The 17,168-nt window shown below is 47.4% G+C and overlaps 1 protein-coding gene across 2 annotated transcripts in view; it reads left to right on the top strand.

The window, feature by feature from the left end:
* Window positions 1–8,798: 8,798 nt before the first annotated feature.
* JMY (junction mediating and regulatory protein, p53 cofactor) overlaps window positions 8,799–17,168 on the top strand; it is a 651,557-nt gene continuing 643,187 nt past the window's right edge. For both annotated transcript variants that reach the window (XM_069223266.1, XM_069223256.1), the window contains exon 1: window positions 8,799–10,040. In XM_069223266.1, the coding sequence (XP_069079367.1) occupies window positions 9,453–10,040 (588 nt within the window). In that variant the 5' untranslated portion in view covers window positions 8,799–9,452. The remainder of the gene's footprint in view (window positions 10,041–17,168) is intronic.

Raw genomic sequence — 17,168 nt, 5'->3', positions numbered from 1 at the left:
CGTATTGTCAAAGATTGTCTCACGGAACGCAGTTTGCAAGCCATTTCCTGCTCACGTATGTCAAAAACTCACTGCACAATCTGGGCCTAAGTGGTTATTTTGATGAGCTGGATAACATCCTACCCAGTATTAAAAGCAAGGTAAGAGAGAAGTTTATTGCCTTTAAAGAGGAAGCTAGGCTTACGAAAATACTGGACTCAGTAATGATTCAATCATATGTGCCACTGTCTACTACTATGGATATTGAGCTCTATTCCACTTGGGTTAAGGACCCTGAGCTTAGATTTGATCTCACACAGCTCCGGGGGAATAAGATACATTTTTAGTGGCCTTCCCCTCACCAGGAACTTGGTTCCCAACCTTACTGTGCTGTCCTTGTGATCAACTACGCGCTGTGTGGGGTCTCCTTTTTTTAAATTATAGAGTCCCTCAGTTTCTTGATGGGACCCTCCTTAACCACTGCTCTAAAAAGGTTTGTGACCAGGGGAGTTCAAGGTTATGTTTAAAAAGCTCAGCTGGGACCCCATCCAGACCTGGCGCTTTCCCTGTTGCCGAGCTTAATATTGCCTTTCCCACTTCAGCTACTAAAATAAACTTGCTAAATCTTAAGAGTTCTGAGAGTGAGACAAGAGAAGGGGTCTTAGGTAAGGGCTTATTGTCTCCACTGGAAAAAAAACCTGTAAAATGCCCAACCCAACCCAATCTTGCTCCAAGATATGACATTCTATGCCTGAGGGGGAATTTCCTGAAAAGAAAGGCTGATTATCAATTTCCCAGAATGCCTGGTTATCCTTTTAAAAGGCATCTCTTTCCAAGTCATCCCAGGCTCTTGCCCTGATCTCTACTTTCCTATTGACTATAACTTACTCATAAGCCAATCTTGCCCTCCTAACTGCAACCTGATCCCAGGGGACTGTGTTAGTTATCCTTTTTAATGCTTAATAGGCTTTTGTGCAGTTTTGGTTAAACCAGGACGTGATGCTCTGTCCGGGACTTATTTGAAAATTGGGCTTCTGAGACTGATTTACATATCTTGCTGCAGCTACCACAAGTATCCACTAGGTCAGCAACATCCGACACGCAGCAAGCAATCTCTGCCCAGTTCTTTATATTAAGATCCCTCAAAACTACGTCAGGATTAATGTGTAGCTATTTTCTTTGTAACCCCTTGTTCAGTGCAGATGGTGGGAGGAATTTGGCTTAGTAAACTGAGAAACTGGCAACGGGAATGCACAACTGATGGTTAAGGGGATGATGGTCACTAAAGGGAAATGAATGCACCTCAAAATGTTCCAGTAAAAGGACTAAATACGCCATCAGGAGGATATGGTCAATCGTGCTGCCTTTTCCTCTCCCCACAAATGTTGGAACTTCCCTACTATAATCGCTAGTGGTCTCTGAGGCAAAAAGCAAGTTATTAGCTAAAATTAGACTTATTAGGTCTTCGCGATATGCTGAATGCCGAAAGTGACCCACATACTCGCCTTGTTTGTCTCTAATTCCACAGACCTGACACATTTGCAGGTTCTCTGCCCATTAGAACTTTAATGGTACGTTCCAAATCCTCGATAGTCCATACTGGTTGGGCATGAAATGAATTATAATAAAAGTTAATTAAAATTATATTGCCTACTCTAGGCGAGGATCATTTTAGAATTTGATAATAAGAACTGGAGCACAGGATCTTAACATACAGAGAGCTTAATGAGATGGAAACCAAAACAATTAGACCCCCCTTTCCCCTGTCTACGTTTGATAGAATAGCGGGGTAACTAAAAGAACAGAAACCATCCAAAGCCAAGGATTCACTGCCACATACCCAATTCTCCTGGCGACAAACAATATCAAAATTGCCAATGAAAGATAGCAACTCCTGATTTTTACATTTTGAGTTCAGCCCTGCTATGTTCCAGGAGAGGAGCTGTAACATCTGATGAGAATTTCCAGGTGTGTGTTTTATACTGGGTGCCGCAGCCCCAGCCTCCACGGACAGATTAATGCCTCTCAATGTGCTCTTAAAGAGTGAAATCCCTGTTAGTTTATTATAATCTTGTGGGCCTTTGCGTGAGGGCTGACTAATAAAAACAATAGTTAGCTGAGGTGAATTAGCATGATGTGAATCAAAAGCTGTCAGTGATGGTTGTAACTGATCAGGGGCACCCCATCTCTCTCCAGCATGGCTTGAACTTCCATGGTTGGGGGTTGAACACAACTTCCCTCATAGCTAGAGTCTACACCTTCCTCTAAATGCAGGATTTTATCTAAATAAGTGTAGGAAGTTGGCTCTGTTTATACTATTTCAAAGTAAGAAATAGTGTGCACAGAGTCCAAAGGTTCCCCTTAGAGGTAAGATAGTGGCAAAATTAGATAAATCTATGTAGGAAGTTGGCTCTGTATGTACTATTTCAAAGTAAGAAAGCATGCACAGAGTCCAAGGGTTCCCCTTAGAGGTAAGATAGTGGCAAAAAGAGATAATTCTAATTCTCTATTTTGTGGTAGTGTGGTCGAGCAGTAGGCTTATCAGAGGGTAGTGTTAAGCATTTGTTGTACACACACAGGCAATAAATGAAGAACACACACTCAAAGACAATTCCAGGCCAATAGGTTTTTGTATAGAAAAATATATTTTCTTTGTTTATTTTGAGAACCACAGGTTCAAGATTTACAGGTAATACTTCAAATGAAAGGTATTTCACTTAGGAACTTTGAATTACCAAAATAGCATGTACAGTTTTCACAAAAATGGCAATAAGCTATTTTAAAAGTAGACAGTGCAATTTTCAACAGTTCCTGGGGGAGGTAAGTGTTTGTTAGTTTTGCAGGTAAGTAAACCACCTACAGGGTTCAAAGTTGGGTCCAAGGTAGCCCTCCGCTGGGGGTTAAGAGCAACCCCAAAGTTACCACACCAGCAGCTCAGGGCCGGTCAGGTGCAGAGGTCAAAGTGGTTACCAAAACGCATGGGCTTCAATGGAGAAGGGGGTGCCCCGGTTCCAGTTTGCCAGCAGGTAAGTACCCGTTTCTTCAGAGGGCAGACCAGGGGGGTTTTGTAGGGCACCCGGGGGGACACAAGTCAGCGCAAAAAGTACACCCTCAGCGGCATGGGGGCGGCCGGGTGCAGAGTGCAAACAGGCGTCGGGTTTACAATGGAGTTCAATGGGAGACCCAGGGGTCTCTTCAGTGAAGCAGGCCGGCAGGGGGGGGGGGGGCTCCTCGGGGTAGCCACCACCTGGGCAAGGGAGAGGGCCACCTGGGGGTCGCTTCTGGACTGGAGGTCGGATCCTTCAGGTCCTGGGGGCTGCGGGTGCAGTGTCTTTACCAAGCGTCGGGTTCTTTGAAGCAGGCAGTCGCGGTCAGGGGGAGCCTCTGGATTCCCTCTGCAGGCGTTGCTGGGGGCGCTGAGGGGGGTCAACTCTGGCTACTCACAGGGTCGCAGTCGCCTGGGAGTCCTCCCTGTAGCGTTGTTTCTCCGCAGGTCGAGCCGGGGCGTCGGGTGCAGAGTGCAAAGTCTCACGCTTCCGGCGGGAAACGTGTGGTCTTTAAAAGTTGCTTCTTTGTTGCAAAGATGTTTCTTCTTTGGAGCAGAGCCGCTGTCCTCGGGAGTTCTTGGTCCTTTTAGATGCAGGGTAGTCCTCTGAGGCTTCAGAGGTCTCTGGACCCTGTGGAACGCGTCGCTGTTGCAGTTTTCTTGAAGTGGGGAGACAGGCCGGTACAGCTGGGGCCAAAGCAGTTGGTGTCTCCGTCTTCTCTGCAGGGCTTTCAGGTCAGCAGTCCTTCTTCGTCTTAGGTTGCAGGAATCTATCTTGCTAGGTTCTGGGAGCCCCTAAATACTCAATTTAGGGGTGTGTTTTAGGTCTGGGGGGTTAGTAGCCAATGACTACTAGCCCTGAGGGTGGCTACACCCTCTTTGTGCCTCCTCCCTGAGGGGAGGGGGGCACATCCCTAATCCTATTGGGGGAATCCTCCATCTGCAAGATGGAGGATTTCTAAAAGTCAGAGTCACCTCAGCTCAGGACACCTTAGGGGCTGTCCTGACTGGCCAGTGACTCCTCCTTGTTTTTCTCATTATCTCCTCCGGCCTTGCAGCTAAAAGTGGGCCCGTGGCCGGAGGGGGCGGGCATCTCCACTAGCTGGAGTGCCCTGGGGTGCTGTAACAAAGGGGGTGAGCCTTTGACGCTCACCGCTAGGTGTTACAGTTACTGCAGGGGGAGGTGAGAAGAACCTCCACCCAGCACAGGCTTTGTTACTAGCCACAGAGTGACAAAGGCACTCTCCCCATGTGGCCAGCAACATGTCTGGTGTGTGGCAGGCTGCCAAAACTAGTCAGCCCACACTGGAAGTCAGGTATGTTTTCTCTAAGATGCCCTTTGGGGTGTATTTCACAATACAATGTACACTGGCATCAGTGTGCATTTATTGTGCTGAGAAGTTTGATACCAAACTTCCCAGTTTTCAGTGTAGCCATTATGGTACTGTGGAGTTCGTGTAGGACAGACTCCCAGACCATATACTCTTATGGCTACCCTGCACTTACAATGTCTAAGGTTTTGTTTAGACACTGTAGGGGCATAGTGTTCATGCACCTATGCCCTCACCTATGGTATAGTGCACCCTGCCTTAGGGTTGTAAGGCCTGCTAGAGGGGTGACTTACCTATGCCATAGGCAGTGTGAGGTTGGCATGGCACCCTGAGGGGAGTGCCATGTCGACTTAGTCATTTTCTCCCCACCAGCACACACAAGCTGCCAAGCAGTGTGTCTGTGCTGAGTGAGGGGTCTGCAGGGTGGCATAAGACATGCTGCAGCCCTTAGAGACCTTCCCTGGCATCAGGGCCCTTGGTACCAGGGGTACCAGTTACAAGGGACTTACCTGGAAGCCAGGGTGTGCTAATTGTGGAAACAAAGGCACAGTTAGGGAAAGAACACTGGTGTTGGGGCCTGGTTAGCAGGCCTCACCACACTTTCAAATCATAACTTGGCAGCAGCAAAGGCAAAAAGTCAGGGGGTAACCATGCCAAGGAGGCATTTCCTTACACCTGCGCTTTGCCTTACAGCCCCCTCATTTGTACACAAGAAAATTGAAAAGGAAAAAGAGTTGGGCAGGGTAGAAGGCCCATTAGTTGTGTGGAAACTGGAGGAACTAGTGGTCTCACCCCTGGGAATAGTACCCAAGAAGTAGCAAGGCCAGTAAAGATTAATTAACCACCTTTCATTCTCAGAAGGTGAGTCTGTTAATGATGCTATCAATCCAGAAGAATGCACAGTTAGTTATAAATCAGCGGATGACGCAGTTGACTTGGTGTGTGCTGCAGGTCCGGGTGCTTTGTTGGCGAAAGCGGATATCGAATCTGCTTTCAGGCTCTTACCTGTACACCCCGACAGCTACTACCTCCTGGGCTTTCAATTTAATGGGGAGACCTACTTTGACAAAGTAGGCCCATGGGGTGTTCCTTATTCTGCGCCTACTTTGAAAAGTTTTTCACCTTTTTGGCATGGACCCTCTACAAAAGACACCCCCATGGTGGCAAATTGCACTACCTGGACGACTTTCCTGTTCGTTGGTAAGCCGAACAGTGATGAGTGCTCGAGCCTTCTTGGGGCTTCCAGAAGCTGGCAGCCGAACTGGGGGTCCCGGTCACGGTGGATAAAACAGTGGGTCCCGCATCCAAGCTTGTGTTTCTAGGCATATAACTTGACTCAGTGGCCGGCATCTTGCGGATACTGGAGGCCAAGGTGCAGGACATTGGGCAAAAGATCTGGGACTTGACAAAAAAAAAAGAAAGCCACCCTGGGCATTTGCAGGAGCTAATTGGCAAGTTGAACTTTGCAGCAAGGGTCATCCCAGTAGTGTAAGTCTTTGTGAGAAGGCTAACGCAAATGACTGAAGCTCTGAAGAAGAAACACCACCATGTCAGACTGAGTGCAGGGGCAAAACAGGACTTAAAGACCTGGGTGACCTTCCTAACTCACTTCAGTGGGGTTCTTATATGGAGGGGAAGGTTGGGTATCTAACAAGGAGTTGGCCCTACACACAGATGCCACAGGCAGCAAACGCTTTGGGGCTATCCTAGGAGACAAATGGTACACAATGAGGTGGCTTCAGGAATGGGAGCATAACATTTCCAGAATTATTCCCATTCATATTGGCACTGACCATCTGGAGTACACGGCTGTGTATTTTGAAGCTGACCATCTGGTCAGACAACCAAGCAGTGGTACAGGCCATTAACACAGGGACGGTGAGGTGCACAAGGGTGTTTAGGGTGCTGAGGAGATTGGTGCATCTGCAATTGTCAAATAATTTGGAGCTACGGGCAAAGCATGTGCAGGGGATCAATAATGCTAAAGCGGATGCGCTATCTCGTTTCCAGATGGTGAAGTTCAGGGAGTTGGCACCCGCAGTAGAGAAGAACATGACACCTTTCCCAGGGGAGCTGTGGTCCCTGGTGGGTGTGCTGTCACAGGTCGTGCAACATGCATAAGCACCCAAGAGGTATGCAACTTACTAGAAAACATTTTGAGAAGTTATGGGGTTGCAATAATTCAACAACAGACAGGACACTGCACAATCGGCAGAATGCTTTGTCAAATGAGCATTCGACCAGAAGAAATCCAGAGCGTGGGCGCTGGTACATCTAGCAGCAGTAGCACACTTCGCGAAGATGGCCACCGGAGAGGACCCAACATCATCTCATTATCTAAGGACAACGATGAAGGGATGGTGGCGCCTGGAGGAGGCGAAGGTGGACAAGAGGAGGCCCATTGAGTGCAGCACCCTAGCCCGCATAGTCGAGGTTTCGCCACTGGTTTGTAAGGACGCAGCAGAGGTCATGTTATTCAGGGCAACTTTCACATTGGCATTCTTTGGGGCCTTCAGAGTAAGCAAGCTGGTGGCCTCATCAAAGCAGGACACTGGGGGATCCTGTCTACAGGCACAGGATGTACAACTTAGCACGGAGAGTATGGAGGTGACGCTAAGTAGGTCCAAGAAAGACCAGCAAGGGAGAGGCGTCCTAATGAGGCTGATGCGGCTGTCGAGCAGTGAAGTGTGCCCAGTTTGCTGGATGAAGGAGTACTTGGCAATTTGCCCTCTGGGTGAGGGTCCCTTATACAAGCACAGCAATAGGGACTGCCTTTGCAAGTTTAATTTTAAAGCAGTGTTCAGGATGACTCTTGAAAAGGTGGGGTTGCCAGCAGCCCCCAATCATATCACTATTTGGCAGGTGAACAGAGAAAGACGGTTTGAATGGCGGGTCATTCATTCGTGCGGAAAACTGAAGGTTGGTTGACCAAGGGGTATGTCCAGAGGCCCAGGCCAACCAGCACCGCCATTAAATGGGCAGGAATAACAGGGATGTGCTCGGACCAACTGGAAGGCGTTTTGTGCAGGATGCGCCAGCAGTGGCTTGGGGAGCTGGATGTGCTGATAGTCCACTTTGGGTAATGAACTGGCACAGCTGGGTAGGAAGGAGCTGTTGGTGAGCATCAAGGAGGACCTGATTGGAGCAGCAGGCTTGTGGGCAGCGCCAAACTATTATTGTCTGAAATAATCCCAGGCAGACAGGGAGGGGTGCCTGGTCCACTGGCGCCCTTGAAAGATCCAGAAAAAAGCTCAATGTGGCAGTGGCAAATATTTTGTAGGGTGAACTGTTAGGACGCCATCAGGCATGGCCTGATCAACTTGAGATGCCCATAGTATTTTGCACAGGACGGGGTGCGCCTAACCGACGCAGGGCTGCAAGTATTCTGGTCCAACCTGTGGCCAGCCCTGGCTCTAGCTGGTTGTCATTAGAAGAAAATCAGTCTGGCAGAGGGGGAGCTGCCCTAGGATGTAAGCCCACAGGCAGCCTGGCGGTGAAGGAGTCAGATGAGCTGTGAAAGGCCACCGCGGGTGGCAGACCGGGAACTTATCTTGGGATGCCTCACGGCAGGGTAGTGCTTTCAGGGAGGAAAAGGGGGTATGACACGGCACTCGCAACCTGGCCCACCGGTTGGCGGAGTGCAACAGACAACACAAGGTAGCAAGTTGGGCCTAAAGTAGTGAGATGGTGCAATACACCTCCTCCCAGCACAAATGGTGAAGCTCCAGCTCAAGGGCCCAATCATCACCAATAAAACAGGGACTGATCCAGGCAATAAATGGACTATTAATCATCATTAAATGTCCAGCCATTTGAATGACAGCCTAATGACATGTTGGAATGATTTACCCCTTGATTTATGATCATGTTCCAATGTTGTAATTGACCTAAGAAACTTGCCAGAATAATTTTGTTTTGATTTATGACCATGTGTCAGTAGGGCCTAACTTCAGCTGAGCCACAGAAAAAGTGGGAATGTGTAATATCTGAAATAAAGCTGCAGCCAATGTCTTCCACAAGTGACATGTAAAATGTACAATTTTGAGTGATGGTGGCCGCGTGCAAAGTTTAGTCTCACCAAAGCCCAACTTAAAAACTCTAGAGCTGCATGTGAAAGGAGAGCACACTTTTCACTTCTGCCTCGCAGGTTGACCTGACCTTTGTCCCAGAAACCGGGACATTTATTTAAAATTAACATAGCGTTCACAGGTTGACATGACCTATGCCCCAAAAACCGGGACATTTATAGAAAATGAACAAAAGCGTCGGGACACCGGGACAGTCCTCTGAACACCGGGACTGTCCGGGCAAATTCGGGACCTTTGGTCACACTAATTACGTGTCAAGTAAATATACGCACGTGCAGCAGGGATCTCTAACGCAGGCGCAGTGCAGCGAGTCTTTGTTGGGCTCAGTGTGCTAGCTTTCGAGATGTCACAGAGCCCAGGCAGTGGTTATACACAGGCGCAACGTCCAACTCCGCGCTGCTGCACGTGCGCATGTTTACTTTCCTCTCAGCGGTCGCAACGTCACTGGCCAAAGAAGGCTGCTTTGTTTTGTTTTTTCAGAATGAGGCTGACGGTGCTGGCAGGGGAGGAGCCAGCGGAACAGTCGCACCCGGGGGCAGCTGGAGGTAAGCTGCGGAGGCCTGGTGGGAGGCGCTGTGGGTAAAGGAGGGCGGCCGAAGGAACCGTCGCGGTGGTGAGCGGGCTAATGACAGCGGCGGAGGGATCCCGGTTGGTGCTACGGCTCGGTGTAAACAGATCCGGACACGCGAGCCCTGGGGGCGAATAGACGTCACTGCGCAACAATAGCCTTGCGGATGCCGGCGGAGTGCGGGCCGAGGAGGCAGAGTGCGAACCCGGGCAGTAACTAAACAACCGCTGAAGACTCTGATAACTGGGGGAGAGCCAGAGGAGACCGTGGTCCAGCAGGAAGGGGCTCCGGTGCTGGCAAGGCTGGAGTGTCTCCGGATCGCGTGTACCGGTTGTGTGGGGTTAGGACTGCGGGAGGTCGCCCATCAGGGGAGCGCGAGACCCTGGCTGCCGGGACCAGGTCGCCAAGGATGCGCAGCTGAGGACCTGGACCAGGCGGCCATGTCCTCTTCCGAGGAGCCGCTGGAGGCGGACTGGGTGTCCGTACGGCCGCACGTCTTCGAGGAGCCACACAAGAGCAAGTTTGTCTTCATCGTAGCCTGGAACGAGGAGGAGGACAAGTTCGCAGTCACCTGCCACAACCGCACGGCCCAGCGGCGGCGCAGCGGCAGCCGGGGGAGTCCCCTGCGGGCCGTCTCCGGTGAGCCCGAGGCGCCGGGAGAGGCAGACGAGGAGCAGTACAGCTGGGCAGGCCTCTTCTCCTCGCGGGACCTCCGGGCGGTGCACCAGCAGCTCTGCGCCGTCAGCGCCGAGCTTGAGCCCTGCCTGCCCCCTCTGCCAGCCGCGCCGGCGGGAGTGTGGGCCGCTCTCTTTGGGGCTCCCGAGCCCCCTGCACCGCCCGTGGAGGGCCTCTGCCACCAGCTGCAGCTCTACTTAGGGCATGCCCTGGACACCTGCGGGTGGAAGATCCTCTCTAGAGTGCTGTTCAGCGAAAGCGGCGACCCCGAGGAGTACTACGAGAGCCTCAGTGAGCTGCGCCGGGAGGGCTACGAAGAGGTGCTGCAAAGGGCCCGGCGCCAACTCCAGCAGGTGAGTCCCAAGTGGTACGTGTGCCGCCACAGGGAGGGCTTAGAGCTTAATAGGAATGCACGCGCGGGTGTTATAAGAGGGAACAGAAGGTCAGGGATGATGAGGCCAGCGTCTGGCAAATTCATGGAGGCTCAGCACTAGAGTACGTTGGGCTTTAATGCAAGATTAGTGTGGCACGTGAGTCGTTATTGCGTCCTATGTACAGAATCAGTCTAAACATTGCTCATAGTATTCCTTTTTTTATTGATGCTATTAGTATGAAACCTTCACCTCTACATTTTCGTAATGTAAAATCGTATCTATATAGATAGTCGTGACTTTTTATTTACTGAAGTGTCCTGCAGCCGTGGTTGTTTGGTACCTAAGTTACAGGCACAGTTACTGTGAGTCGCTCTGAATGTTGCGATCACTACCCAGTTTCCTAATAAGCACGGTTAACAAAGGCTTTCCACGCTTCCCCTTGATTCAAAATTCAAGACATTGGAGCTACCAGTGGTTGCTCACATTTCTGCCTAGTCTTAGTAGTTCTTTCAGCCGTCTTGGATTGCACCTGTTTTCCTTTTAGGGTTGCATTACCTGCACTTCTCATCTTCCCACACTTGTGAGATGCCTCAGCGGTTAAATGCACATATTTCATGTGACCTGAATGTTACAGGTTTGAATCCTACCATGTCAGTGTTTTTTTTTATCATTCATCCTTCTGCTTAGGTTGACGTAACGGAAGACATTTAGTAGGCTAATCGTCTTTTTTTGTGCCAGTAGATATCTGAGTTGTACTATTTGCCAGGAGAATGAATTACTATATTGGTATCTTTCGATAGGAAACTAATGCATTAAGTACTTAACTCAATGTCCAGAAAGTGTTGTATTTATTTAGTATATAATCCACGGCAAAAATTGATACGCATGATTTTACCCCCTGCCAAAATTTGATGCCTCTTTCATTAGACGCTTGGGAGACTGTTTTTATAAAATTGCTTCTTCCGTGAGATTACCGAACCCATGAACACTAGAACCTTGTACACAAGGCGTCTTGGCCGGCGCAATGTTGTCTTAAAGTTTCTCTGCTCATTCTCTTACTTTATTTTACACTCTACTGTAACCATGGCATTGGCGCATCTCTGTTGGCCTTGTCCGTTCCAGCTGTCCATTGACCTCTGGACTGCGGTGGCACATTGACCTGTCATGGACTATGCTCTTGGATAAAATCCCGTTTCAAACTACGCTACCGTGTGTGAGTACTATTTCTTCGTGCTTCTACACGGAGGCTCTGCCACTTTTACGTTGGCGTAAACCGACTGACGTGGTATAACGATTATCGTGTGATAATAAACACCTTTCAAAGTCGCTCCAAAAGTGTACTGTTTCATGTCTTTGTTTGGTCCCATGAGCTGGCGTTTTCTGCTTTGCATGCTGGTTAAAATAGTCAGTCTGCTTTAGCAAGCGCATGCAGCCTCAACCTTTCTTTAGGGTTAATTTTTGACATTTTGTTATGGCTCAGCAGTCGAATCCTGTAAAGTGCCTCGAGAATGTAATTTTACACCTCCTTTTGTCGGAAGTTAGCCAGCCATCTGTTCGGCCAGGTAACACCGAAACTCCCATTTAAATCTATACTACAAACACATGGAAAGACCGAATTTACATTGATTTTTAGATTCTGTGAATGGAGGCTCTTTCCTTATGTAATTGTCATGTGGTGGCCTTATTTAGGCCAACCGTTTTTACAGAACGATTGAGTCATGCCATGATTGAATGGTTAAGCATTAAGATAAGCATCATTATTTGACATGGGATGGATGGTTAAGCATAAAGATAAACATCAATATTTGACATGGGGTAAAATTGTCCCGTTCTTTCTTAAAATGAATTCTAGGCAGACGTTTTAACCATACCTCCAACTGTATATACAAGTGGTACAGAAGACATCACATGTCTGTGGAAGTTCACCTGGCAACCGTGAACTTTGTATGTTAATCCTAAATATCGATAAATCGCATACTCATGCTTTGTTTCAAAGAAAAATGTCTTGAATCTCTGCCTACAACTGTACACCACTCTACTGCATTGCATTCAATGCTACTCTATTTTATACCACTCTACTGTATACCATATACCACTCCACGCTACTCTGCTCTATGCCACTCCACATCGTGCTGCTCTACTCTTCGCCACTCTGCTTTACGCCACTCTGTGCCACTCCACTTTTATCTATGCCACTCCATGCTACAGCACTCTACGGCATTCTGCTCTACTTCACTCTATGCCTCTTTACTACACTGCTCTCTGCCACCCATCGCCAACCTGCTCCACTCAAAGCCACTTTACGCCACTCCTTGGCACTCTGCACCACTCCTTGGCACTTTACACCGCTGTACACCTCCACTCTACGTTATTCCAATCCACTCTACGCCACTGTGCTGTATTCTACTCTTCACCACTCCAGGGAACTTTATGCCTTTTCACAGTACTCTACTCAACACCTCTGTACTCTCCTCCATGCCACTCTACTCCACCAACTCAACTTCTCCACACTACTCCACTGTACTCTACGCCACTCCATTCCGCTCTGTACCACGCTACTCTATGCCACTTCACTCTATACCCCTCCACTCTACACCTCAAATCCACATTATGCTATTCCACAGCACTCTACGGCACTTTACTACACTCTGTGCCACTCAACTCTATGCTGCTCCACTTAGAAACCACTCTGTTATATGCCACTCTACTCTACGCCACTTCACACACTCTATTCCACGCCGCTCTACGCTGTCATGCCTCTTTAAGACGTCCCATTCTACTCCATTCTACACACCACTCCACTTTATGCCACTCCACTCTATTCCACTCCTCCCAGTTCTACCCCACCCCACTCTATGCTTCTCTACGTCACTCTACTCTGCCCAGTTCTACTCTTACGGGAAAGAGTTATTCATTTATTTCCCACCACATGCCACACCACTAGCTTTTAGCCATGCTGAACAGCAGCCATGCTGCTGTACAACATGGCTAAAAGACATTGTCAAAACCAATAGTTATTGCATAGGCGATACCTTTTGCCTTTACCACTGCTTGTTTTCTTTAGTACTGGTGTCTAAACCTGCTAAACTAGAATCCTGGCCTTGCAAAGGTCGCAACCCTATGAGGGGTCAGTCCTTCCATAAACATTGTCCGGATCGAATGTTAAACCCCCCCCCCCCCCCCCCCCCCCCAACGAAGTCCATGGTCCATGCTTCTTCATTGTCTTAAAAGATCTGAATGACTTCTGTAACTGGGCGCAACTTGTCCTGTTGTTCTTGGGAGATGGTGATGCTTCCATTTCTGCTGGAAGATGTCAGTCAATCCTCCTTTTCTCTGACCCTAAGCTCGCTGAGCTATCTTCCGAGCCTGTTCTGGGCCTCATTGACGTGCTTCTTTTTATTATTTTCATGCCCACCCAGTTACATTTTGTATATGAAATAAAGAACAAGGCGCACATTGCCGAAAATAGTTACATCTGTCACCCATGTTCGGAGGACTCTTACTCCTTAATTTACCCCTCTGCTCCCATAGTTACTTGGCGAGTTTGTCACTGAAAAAAATTACATCTCTACCTCCATGACTGGCTATTTAGCACACCCCCTCTCTACTTACTCCTTTTCGGTCCTTGAAGAGACTAGCAGAAGGAGATTCCAAAGCAGAACTTGCATACTGTATGTCCAGTCCCGGACTCGCATGGCTTAACTCGCTAATGATAAAGATTATTTATGGTTATGTAAATTATTATATTTTTAAATAAGACCTATTTTCAGCTAGAACGTTTCCCTATATTCTAATAGACTTTGAAGTTTGAATTGCAAGCGGTCATAATACTTTTGTGGGTAACTGTACCAATTAAATAATTGATTTTAATGAATCAATTAAACGATGAGAAAATGTATTAACCACCTATATGATCAGAATGATGGCTAATGCTAAAATTGCAAACTGCGTAGGAAGTCCTCAACTTTAAGGCATGTGGGAGCGAGTTAGTTCTTTAAATATGCACCAGAGCCACTGTCTGATACTTAATCAATTCGAATACTCGCACAAAAATTAAGTTGGTGTCAAGCGGATATTGCCAGGCGCCATGAGGGCCATCTGCTAGTCTTCACCTTCTAGCGAGCTCAGTTCTGCCTCCCAGGCTTTTTGCAGGCAGTGGAAAGCATTGGGAGTGTGTGTTTACTGAGCGACTCGTATATTTGTGAGACTTCTCCCACCCTCCCCCTTCTTTCTAAAGTCAAACTAGCTTCCTTAAGACTAAACACCAGGAGTTCTTCAACCTCATCCAGGTATGGAGTGCGAGCATGCTTAAGTTTCAGGTAGCAAAAAAATTGTGATTGCAGGGGCCCACATTCCTCCCAAAGGTCAACAAAAAACTCATACCCATCTGGGCTGTCACAGCTCCCTGCATTAATATCCCCAACCTCTTCCATCCTTTCAAACCCTTAACAGCAGACACCTAAGAAAGTTGCGTGCCCGCCCAGGGTACTGTTTCCTAGCTCAGATTTTCCTTCCACTTAATCCAGACTATTACAGCCTTCCACATTTCAACCACTTGCGAACAGGATAAGTATTTGACTAGGTCCAGTTAGCCTGGTCAAGCTTGTTCAGGATCTGTTCCACTCGTGGATCTGGCATGAGGGGTTGCTCAGCTAGAGGAGGACGTCATCAGCATACTGGAAGAAATTGTCCTCCAGATGCAGTGTGCAGTGAAACAATCCACTGTTTCAACCGAGCACTATATAATTAGGTCAACACATGGTTCGCTAAACAATAGCTTCTTAAGGGCATTTTTGTATCACGTCATCCACTCTAAAGGGTCAATAATTTTGTACTTTGGTTTTTCGCCGAACTATTAAAAAACTTCTAAATGATCTTTTTAGGGGTGTTTTTCAGCCAGCAAAGTGCCGTTCTGCATCTATGCGAAATCTAATCAATTGACTTAAAGCCATTTCATTTTCTGCCCTTTGTTACTGGCCAGTTATGACTTTGTAGGATTTCCAGTCAAAGTATCCACGGTTGCCGTACTCCCACTGACGCAGTTTGGCCATACTGCTCTCTGATTGCTGGCATCAGTTTCTTTTCTTTATTTTATTTTTTATTGAAATCATAGGTTAAAACCGTACAAACAGCATTGTAAGAATGACAGCCTGAGCTGTGAATGCAGAATGTAATAAGTGGTTACCCAAGATCCCACCTTTCTTCCCCTCTAATTCCAGCTGACATGGTTTCCCTAAAACATTATTTCCCCAAATGTCGCTCCTATCCCAGTTTTGCTCCATTTATGATGCTACGTTTCGTCATATAGCCAAAGCAAGTCTACCTGTGGTGTTCTTCTCCATATAGGCCAAAATAGGATGCCAAAGAAAGTTATAATCACACTTTTACTAATTGTTAAGCAAACCACTCCATAACCATGTCCCCATAGCCACATATTCAATTTATTTGACGTTTTTATAAATCGCTAAAACTACTTCCCATCTCGGTGTGAAAGTTGGGCTGTGTTGATGTTCTCTATTTCTCAGTGAATCTATGTGGGATGTGGTCCTTACATGGCCAAACAAAAGGGTTGGACCTACAGTACACAAAATAAAAGCTGCGTTTCCATATTGATCTAATTTATTTTAACATTGATAATGCAAAAACAAGGTGCTGGGTACTACTGTATGGCTTTACACAATTTCCTGCTACTCTTTTTTCATATAGTGAGCCCTTTGTATGTTTTTTATGTTCTTCATCGTGTATAGTTGCCAACAAAAATATAATGTACTATGCAAATGAATGAAAAATCAGTTAATTTGCAACTTAGCATTATAGTATGTTTTTGCATCATGACTGTTTGTAGTAAATTATCAGACCACTAGGGAAACTCTACTTTCTTTGGTTTCCAGTTTATAGCAATCTCCTGTTGGGCTACCACCACTATCTGAAATATTACCCACAATTCAGTCCATTAGAGTTAGAAACATTGATTGTTTGTGCGTAGCTGGAACCTTAGCTTGATCTAGTGGACCTGGCAACATCTTGCTCGTAGAGTGGCATGGAGTGCAGTGGCGTAGAGTGGTGCAGAGTAGAGTAGCATAGAATGGTGCAGAGTAGAGTGCAGTGGTGTACAGTGGAATAGTGCAGAGTAGAGTGGCGTAGAATTCAGTGGCAGAAAGTGCAGTGTTGCAGAGTAGAGTGTTGGTGCAGTAGAAAAGAGTGAAGTAGAGTGCAGGGGCGAAGAGTAGAGTGGTATAGAGTGCAGTGGCATAGAGTGTGGTGGAACAGAGTGAAGTGGCGTAGAGTCGAGTGGTGCAGGGTAGAGTGCAGTTTCGTAGGGTGGTGTAGGGTGTAATGGCATAAAGTAAACGGTGTAGAGTTAAACACGCGCAACCAACATCCCTGTAAAAAGTCCTAAAGGTATGTCGGTCACTATTGTGGCTGTTGTTCTTGGAATGTAAAACTCCACACCACTGCTCTCTGTGCCACTCTACAATACTGCACTCTCAGCCACGAAACTCTACACCACTGCACTCTATGCCACGAAACTCTAAAGCACTATACTCTACTCTGCAGTACTCTATGCTACTCTACTCTGCACAACTCTATGCCACTGCACTCTATACCACTCTACTCTGCGCCACTCTGCCCCAATCAACTCTGCACCACTTTATTACATGACACTGCATTGACCACTGCTGAATTCAGTGCCACTGCACACATTGCCACTGCACTCTACATCACTATACTCCGCAACACTCTATGCCAATGCACTCTACACCAGTCCACTCTTTGCAACTCCACTGTATGCCACTCTACATGACTATGCCACTCCAATATAAAACACTCTCTGCCACTACACTCTACAATATTCTACTCCACTGTTCGCCATTCCACTCTGACATTCCATGTCACTATCCTCTACGCCACTAACCTTTAGCCATGTTGAACAGCAGCCACGCTGATATACAACATGGCTAAAACACATTGGCAAAGCTTAAGTGTGCAGTTCTACATTTAGGGAAAGGAACGACCTGGTAGCAAATTCCAGCTCCTGGGTCCTGCTTAAAGTGAAAGAAAAAGATGAACGAAAATTAAAAGCTGGAAACCAGTTGAATAGGGTGA

The sequence above is a fragment of the Pleurodeles waltl genome, chromosome 1_1, assembly GCF_031143425.1.
Source record: "Pleurodeles waltl isolate 20211129_DDA chromosome 1_1, aPleWal1.hap1.20221129, whole genome shotgun sequence".
NCBI classification, from domain to species: domain Eukaryota; kingdom Metazoa; phylum Chordata; class Amphibia; order Caudata; family Salamandridae; genus Pleurodeles; species Pleurodeles waltl.
The sequence above is the reverse complement of the archived record's forward strand: the minus strand, read 5'-3'. Positions and strand labels throughout refer to the sequence as shown.